Genomic DNA, 9,315 nt, shown 5'->3' with positions numbered 1-9,315 from the left:
ATTAGTTATATTATACAAAAATAAAAATTTAACAGCTTGCACAAAAAAAGATGGCTACAAGATATCTCCATTTTATAGTTCAGGAAATTAAAGCACAAAGAGGTTGAATAACTCACCCAGCATCATGGGTGGCAAGCGCCACTACCTCCACCCTTAAACCCTTTGCTACAGTGGTCATCTTTACAGGTCCTATGCAACAGATATAGAGGTTCTCATAAATGCCCCGAGCAGCTGTAGATTTGTGAGCTATAAATCCATAAACCTGACAGTCTATTGTCCTTTCACTTGTGCAAACTAAGAGTGTTTACATCCAAACTCATGCTCATCACCATTATGCCAAATAAATTTAACAGTATTTGTACAGCACAGTAACCAGCTCTTAGCTTCCTGAGCTGGGTTAGCAGACCCAGGATGGAGTTTACTCAGGGAAACAGCTCAGGTCAAGGTGTTCCTATTGAGAGGTGAAATGAATAGAAACTTGTGGTCAAAGCAGTTAACAAAGCTCCCAGAGTAGTGCTCCGCCTCCTTGGGGTGTGTGGCAAAGGTTGCACCCTTAGAAAGTGACACCTCCTGTCTTAGGGAAAGTGAAAGAACTCCTGCGTGTGGCAGTTAAAAAAAGAAAGTTAATCTATAGGAACCCAGCTACTTGGGGGGGGGGGGTGAGCAAGATGATCACAAGTTTCAGGGGAGCCGGGTAATTTAGTGAGACCCTGTCCCAAAATAAAATAAAAAGGAATGGGACTGTAGGTTAGTGGCCGGCTGTCTTCCTAGCTTGTGCGAGGCCCTGGATTCAATACCCATTATTAGAAAAAAAGTCATTTGGAATTGGTCTTGCAGGGACCCATGGGTGAGAATGATCTCAATATTCCATATGAGAATATTTGGAATAATATGGCCACAATAGTTTAAGCCTGAAAAAATGTAAGAGTAGCACAGTCAAAGCCCATGGTCTAATGGCCTGGCCCTGGAAGCCTCTACCTCAACTGCTTTCACAGGTTACCACTGCCAAGGCTGCCCTGCCCTTGCCCACTTTTGTATATTCACATATATTTTTCATAAATGGTTTATACTATGTATAATATTTATAACTTAATTTTTCACCTTATAATCATAAATATTATTTTAGTTTCTTTGGTAGGATCACCTTTAGGATCTATCAGAATTAAACTGTAAGCTCCAACTTTGGGTTTATATGCTTTTATTGTGCATGAGTGTTCCTGTGCCTTTTGACACACTGCGATTAGTTCCTTGGGCCAAGGCCCTGGAAATGGAATTGCTCGGCTACAGGGGATGCACATTCTTAGGGGTCTGGGGCAAGGGGCTGCTGGAGGGTCTGAGCTGGGAAGTGATGTGAAGTGATTCAGATCTTTGAATGTGGAGTTACCTGGAGCAAGCAGACTTGCAAGGGGAAAGGTAGAAGTCACCTGGCACAGGACAGAGGCTGTATGGATGGGGACAGGCAGTTGAGTTGGAAGGCACCGGGCAACGTCACTTGTTAGTCGTCTAGATGTGTAGCTTAAGGAAAGAGAACTCTCAAGAATGACCTTCAGGTTCTGTGTGCCTGGGCCATTTATGGAGATGGTGAACCCTGGAGGAGGAAGGGTTTTGAGGACAAGCTGAGGCTGCATATTAGGTGTCCTGTTTTGGCTGCATGTTGCTTTGCCTATACGGAACTTATCGGATCCCAGAGTTTAGAGCTCAGGAACGAGGCCAAAGCTGAAAGCGAGCTTTTTGGAGCCACTGAGTGAAGATGAGGCTTGGAGCTGTGGCAATAGTGAGCACTTAAGAGAATCACTTAGTGTTTTGATACAGGGAATTTAGCAAGAGTTCAGTGGCACTCTGGCACTCAAGGGCTGGTGGGTAATGAGTCAGCAGCGGAGGCTGAGAAGCTGCTAAGTGGAGGGAAACAAAGTCAGGAGAGTGCAGCGAGCAGAATGATGGCTCCCAAAGAGTCCTGGGCCCTGAGCAAGTTAGGTGACCAAGGGGAACCAGAGTTACAGATGAAATTAAGGCTGCTAATCAGCCTTCAAGCAGTCAGGTCCTCCTGGTTCTCTGGGTCCTTGAAAGGGAAAGGAGGGGCTTAACAGAACCAGGAAGAAGTGGAACAACAGAAGGCTGTCTGAGGATGCAATTATGCAATTACGTTGCTGATTATGAAGATAGAGAAACAGGGCCCCTTCTGGAAAAGGCAGGGAAATGATTCTCCCCAGGATCTGCAGGCAGCAATGCCGCTTTGCTGCAATCAGGATTTTAGCAGAGAGACCTGTGATGGACTTCTATCTACAGAAAATAATGAATTTATATTGTCACAAGCCACCAAGCTAGCGATCCCTTGTTATAGTAACAGATAATAAACAGGAGCAGGGCTCCTAAACAGCAAGAAAAGAAACAATATTAAGGAGACAATGGGTTGGCTGGTGTGCTGCTGCCTGCCTCTTAGACGTTTCATTAAGGTGACAGTGGAAACGTGACCAGCTGAATTGACCACGTGGACACGCAGGGGTGACGCTCATCAAAGCACTTTCATGGAGATGAAGACACAGGAGCTCAAGGGGGAGCAGGCAGGGGTGGGCTGGTGGTGGAGGACCAGAGTGTGTGTATCTTAGGAGTAGGGTCATTCATCCATTGCACTAAAAGGCAAAGGAGAGAGTCTATGGACAGAGGCCTTGATATATGTGATGGTAAATGTTGTAGTCTACTTTATGTTACTATAACAAAATACCTGAAGCTGGGAGATTTGGAGAGGAAAGTTTTATTTCGCTCACACCTCTCTAGGTCCAAGAGCACATACCAGGATCCACTTAGACTCGCACAGCCAGTAAGCACACATGGGAAAAAAACAAACATCAGGTAATTTTGCTCTATAACAATGCCAAGCTTCTAGAGCTTTCAATGATACAAAAAGCCCATGGCAGCAACTTGCCATAGGTTTACCACCACTACGCCACAACAGCTCTCTCCCAAGGTAACTAACTATTCCAGTCTTGTGCGATCCAGTTCATTCCTGCCAGACCTAACCCAGTCTCACAAAATTTAACCAAGTCTCTCAAAAAAGGCATCAGTCCATTCATAAGGTTGGAAGCCACATGACCTAACTAGTTTTTAAAGATCCCATCATGCAGCACCATTACACTGGGAATCAAATTTCTATGTAAGTCTTGGTGGGAATAAATCATATTCAAACCATAGCTGTAAGAAAAATGATTTTCCATTGAGGATGGCCCATTACCACATAGTTAGGTCCATAGGAAGGTAACATGAAATAATTCACACAAAACATCTAGTACTGTACTTGGCATACACTCAGTAAAATACTGAATTTAGTCTTAATTTTAGGTGAACATTCAATACTCTCTTTACAATGAGAGTGTTACAGTTGTGTATTTTGTCACTTTGGCCCACATGTCCCAATGCCAGCTGAACTACACCTTTTTCCACACAACACATTGCCCAAGCTATTCTTTCCATCAAGAATTCTTTACCCTCGCATGCCTGTAGAAATGATGATCTGTCAAAACTCAACACAAAGGCTATCTGTGGCATGAATTTTTCTGTGACGTCCAATCAGATCAAATCTATTTTTTATGTCCATAGCAAGCATTCTGAGCCACAGTCTGACACATGAGTAAGTGTCAATTTTAAGGATTGTCGTAAGTAATACTCTTACTCATAAATCAAAATTTTAAGAAGTAAAAACTGTTTTAAAAAGAAAGTTTAGGAGCTGGTGAGATGGCTCAGTGGTCTAAAGCACCTACTTAGAACAAGCTTAGCAAAGCACAGGGACCGTGGTTCAATCCCCCAGCACCACATGCCAGCCAGCCCCGCCCCCTGGTGGGCTGAGCTGGCCACACACACACACACACACACACACACACATAATAAAAAATTTTTTTAAAAAAAGAAAGTTTGTCTTCAAACTGGCTCCCTATTTAGGTGATAAAGTCTGCCTCAAAGTGGTCTCCACACATAGTGAATTGTAACCTAACTTGATATATAAGCAAATTCTAACTCAATCAAAACAAATGCCACTGTAACCAACAAACTGAGTCTCAGCCAATCACAGCTGAAAACCCCCAAAACATGGCTTATAAGACAAATAACGTCAAGTTGTTTTTGTACCTCATGATTCTTTTCTCTGGCTATTAATATAATCTGCACATGAGTGGCATGTTACTTCAAAATTTAATGAGAGCAATTAAGACTTGCAAAATTTTAAAAAAAATTTAAAAAGGCTTGCAAAATTAGATTTGCTATCATTTGATCTTTTAACAGAACAGATACAAGTTTATCTCTAGAACTATACCCTACAACCTTTCTCCAGGAGGGAGTAGAATTAGAAAGGGCCCAGAGTGCTTAGAATAGGACATAACTCAAGCCTATTTTCTATGCCAGAAAGAACCATCTAATTTCAAGCATGTCACTTCCTAGCACTGACATTTCATCGATATGTTGGGAGGATTATGGGCACAAGCATAGTTATCTTGTGTATTTTCACAGATAAAATGTTAAGCCCATTGTTATAGCATGTACGGCACTGCTCAAGAAAAATGTCATATCTTTGTTAATTATTTATAAGCTGCTCTTATCTACTACTTCATGTAAAGTGAAGAGGTACATCTACCACTTTCATCAATATATGCTGCTTATTCAAATTTGTACTTCTTAATATCTAGCATACCATTTATAGCCAGCAAAGTCTCAGCAAATATTTGCCATACCAGTGAATAAATAAAAGTAGTACTTGAGAAATTCTCTGCTTATTAGTTTCCATATTAATCCCTTTTTCATAGGGCTCATCATGTTAAAATCAGAATATATCAGAATCTTCAAGAGAGTTTGGAGATATAGCAACAGGAAGAGCAACAGTAACAATAGTAATAATAATGTGGACTGCTCAGTATTGGTGGCATTTACCCAGCTCATCTTGACAGAAGCTTCCTGGAGGATTGATGTACTTCATGGTGCTCACATCTAGCTTCCAGTTGTGTTTTGTACATTTAACAGACCTGGATGAAAAATTAAAATATCAGAAATAAAAATTAATCTTGATTGTGCTTAAATGCACTGTTTGACAATGAACTTAATTGGCTGAACAACAACAACAAAAACATGAAAAAATTATGGCTAGTACTCAAATTTCCTATCAATGTAATTGTCAACATGAAATTTTAAAATCAAGGTGAACTCAATGTCACTAAAATGACACGTTAGAAATCAAAAGCAACAACAGAATAAAGTGGCTTCAGAACAAGGTAGTTTTGTGCTCACTGCAGCAGTCCATACCCAAAATAAAGTAGTTTCTCATGTGCACCAGAACTAAAATAATGGGCTTCGTGATATGAGAATAGAGTGAGATGAGAATCAGCCACATCAAAGCTTTAACTGATCAAAGTCACTTAAATACTTAAATGATCAAGCTGAATACAAAAACAATATGATTCTGACAAATAATCCTTGTACATAACTATACAAGAGCTACTAACATTGGAAAGTGGACACTTACTAAAAAGATCATTGTGGCTGGAGAGATGGCTCAGTGGTCTAAAGCACCTACTTGGAACAAGCTTGGCAAAGCTTGTGGTTCGATCCCCCAGTACCACATGCCAGCCAGCCCCGCCCCCCAGGTAGGCTGAGCTGGCCACACACACACACACACACACACACACACACACTAAATAAATGTAAAAAAAATATTAAAAAAAAATAAAAAGATCATTGGATGAGCAGCAAAATCCTACTATTATAATGAATCCACAAACTTCAGTGCATGAACACACACAAGAAACTAGCGAGCAAGGCAACAAATGCATCCAAAAACTTTCAGTCCTTCAAAGGTGATGCAGAGGGCATTGTTTGAGGCCAAACAGCTGAATTATAACAAGTGAAAAAAGAAGAGACAAACAACATGTAAACACACACACACACACACACACACACACAGATTCATAAAATGCTCAGTGTATTTGAAGATGATGAAGATGACATAACTAAGCAGACAATAGGTTTAATAAACAAAATTGATTAGTTTAGAGAGGACATAAACGAAAAGCCCGCTAAGATAAACAGAATAATATGAAACAAAAAAGACTAGTTTAGCAAAGAATTAGAGCCCATGATGGGGAGATGGCTCAGTGGAATAAGTGCTTCCCTGGCAAGAGCAAGGGCCTGAGTTCAATCCCCGGTTCTGCAAAAAAAAAAAAAAAAAAAAAAAAGTATGGGCAAAAAAAGTAACCAGTGTAAGAACAGATTGTCAGAACTAGAAATAGGGCTGATTCTGGTGACAATATCTACAAAGATAGCTTAATAACATGAGGAGGTGAAAAATGGATCCAGCAACTAGATGACACAAAGAAGACTAATTTCAGGTTAATTCAAATTAGTGAGAAATCAGAAGAGGGGTCAAATGATGTAAAAAGGCCTGTTTGTACAAATCAGAGAAACAAATTTAACATACAGATAACAAGGCATATAGAACCTTACATAGCCAAGAGCAGAAAGGAAATTCTCCAAAACACATCATAGTCAAAAATTGAACTCAGTGCTTTGAATCCCTTGACTCAGAAATGTGCGGACTCAGTGAAAAAAGAAACCTATAGGCCAGTTTCTAGTGAACAGATAGAGAAGCTTAAATACTGTTAGAAAAAAGTGACAAAACACTTATAAAGGTCAACTCATTAAAATTATAAAACATGTCTAAACATAAATCTTAAAGTCTAGGAGAACTGAAAGATGACATTTATAAGCCCTATGAGAAAACAACTTCCAACCCAGGGTAATAGATTCCAAAAGACTATCTTTCAAAATTTATGGAGAAATGAGGTCTTTCCATGACAAAGAAAACCTTAAGAAATTGTGACCAGCAAAACCAGCACTCCAAAAAATTCTCAAGGACATCCTAGAAAGAGACAATGAAGCTAACAGTGGCAAAAAATCTAATGGAATGAATACATCAGGTAGGGTGATCAGGGAAGCAAAAAGGGAGAAAGGAATCAGAAACAGAAAGACAAGGCAATGACAGGAATAAATCAATACCCTTAAGAATGACTGTCAATGTTAATGATCTAACTCCCCAGTGAAAGACAGATTAGTAGACTGCATTAAAAAATGAAACCCAACAGTGTGCTATATGCAAAAGCACATTTACTCCAAAAAGAAATTTATAGATTAAAAATCAAAGAATGGAAAACAATATTTCATGGACTGAGAATCAGGTTCAAACAGAAATTGATCAGAAGAGGCAAAGCAGGTCACTTGGTTAAAAGAAAAATTCAAGGGCTGGAGAGATGGTCTAAGGCACCTACTTGGAACAAGTTTAGCAAAGCACAGGGACCGCGGTTCAATCCCCCAGCACCACATGCCAGCAAGCCCCGCCCCCTGGTGGGCTGAACTGCCCCCCCACACACACACACACATAAATAAATAAATAAATTTTAAAAAAAAAGAACAATTCAAAAGGAAGCGTGACAATTATAAATATATATGCACTGAGCACTGACAAAACCAACTTCAGAAAACAAATGCTACTGGATATAAGAGATCAGGTAAACATCAATACCAGCATAATGGGAGACCTCAATAACACACAATCACAAATAAACTAGACCAAAAAAATTCAACAAAAAAATCAGGGTTCAACCGCATTTTGATATAGTGCAATGAAACTAGGAATCAGTGACCAAAGAAACAAACTACTACAACAACAACAAAAAGATATGTAAAGACACAGAAGATAAACAATGCACTCTTGAATAATCAGGGAGTCACAGAAGAAATTAGTTCCTAGAATCAACCAATATTGCCAGTAAGACATACAAGAACCCATGGGACAAAATGAAAGCAGTTATAAGAGAGAAGTTTATAGCAGGGAATGCTCACATCAGAAAAATAGAACTGGCTCAAATAAATGACCTCAAGACGTACCTCAAGGTCCTGGAAAAATGAGTGAATCCAAATCCAAAGCAAGTGCACTAAATGAAATTTAAAGATCAGGGTAAAAATTAAAATTGAGATTAAAGAAAGCAATTCTGATAACTCTAACAAACTCTAGAAATTCTAGTGAATTAAAGAGCTAATTCTTTGAAATAATGAACAATAGGTAAATACTTAGCAAATTTACCCAAAAAGGTAAGAAAAGACCTATATCAACGCAATCAGAAACAAAAAAGGCAAAATCTCAATGAACACCACTGAAATCCAGAAGATTATTAACAACTGCTTCAAAAACCTGCACTTCAAGAAATCGGAAAACACTGAAGAAATGGATAAACATCTAGATATATTTGAATTACCAAAATACTTGAATAATCCAATAATAGGCAATAAAATTGAGGCAACAGTAAAAAAAAAAAATCTGACCAATCAAGAAATGCCTTGGATCCAATTGGTTCACCTGTGAATTCTACTAGAATTTGAGTGAAGGTCTAATGGTAATACTGCTCAAAATTTTAATGAAGTTGCAAGGGAAGGAATACTGGCAAACTCATTCCTGAAAGCTAGCATTACTTTTATTCAAAAATGAAATGGCAGCCAGGCATACTGGTGCATACCTGTAATTCTAGCATTCAAGAGGCAGAAACAGGAGGATTGTCACAAGTTTGTGCCCATCCTGTGCTACATAATGAGCTCAAAAATGCCAGCCTGAACTGTATATGAGACCCTGTCTGAAAAAAAGAAAAAGAAAAAGGGCGAAGACTCAGTTTAAAAAGAAAACTATAGGCTAATCTCTTTAATGAACATAGGTACAAAAATACTCACCAAGCACATACTCCAATGGCAAACAGAATGCAACAAATCATTCAAAGCATCATGTATCATGACCAAAGAGGCTTCCTCCCAGGAATGCAAGGATGGTTCAATAAAAGCAAATGAAAAAATGTACTACATGACATAGGTAGAAAGACAAAAATCATCCCAAAGACATAGAAAAGTCTTTAACAAAATCCAACATCCATTCATGACAAAAACCCTAAAGAAAATATGCATAGAAAGACCTTATCTCAATCTGATTAAAGCTATTTATGACAAAACTACTACTAACACCATCTTAAATGAACTACTGAGAGCTTTTCCTTTAAAATCAGGAAAAGATAGGGATATCTATTTTCACCATTCATCTTCAATATACTCTGAAACTTTAGTCAGATCCATTAGTTACAAGAAAGAAATAGGGGGCCAGGGAGATGGCTCAGTAGAATAAGTACTTGCCTGGCAAGCTCAAGAGTCTGACTTCAATCCCCATTTCTGAAAAAAAAGAAAGAAAGAAAGAAAGAAAGAAAGAAAGAAAGAAAGAAAGAAAGAAAGAAAGAAAGAAAGAAA

At 38.9% G+C, this 9,315-nt stretch overlaps 1 protein-coding gene across 2 annotated transcripts in view; it reads right to left on the bottom strand.

Annotated features, from left to right (window-relative positions):
- Positions 1–9,315, bottom strand: part of LOC101576406 (cytidine monophosphate-N-acetylneuraminic acid hydroxylase) — a 93,338-nt gene that overhangs the window by 74,130 nt on the left and 9,893 nt on the right. For both annotated transcript variants that reach the window (XM_023700007.1, XM_023700008.1), the window contains exon 3: positions 4,915–5,006. In XM_023700007.1, coding sequence (XP_023555775.1) covers positions 4,915–5,006 — 92 coding nt within the window. The remainder of the gene's footprint in view (positions 1–4,914; positions 5,007–9,315) is intronic.

Source organism: Octodon degus, unplaced genomic scaffold (assembly GCF_000260255.1).
Source record: "Octodon degus isolate 3935 unplaced genomic scaffold, OctDeg1.0 scaffold00119, whole genome shotgun sequence".
NCBI lineage: Eukaryota > Metazoa > Chordata > Mammalia > Rodentia > Octodontidae > Octodon > Octodon degus.
The sequence above is the reverse complement of the archived record's forward strand: the minus strand, read 5'-3'. Positions and strand labels throughout refer to the sequence as shown.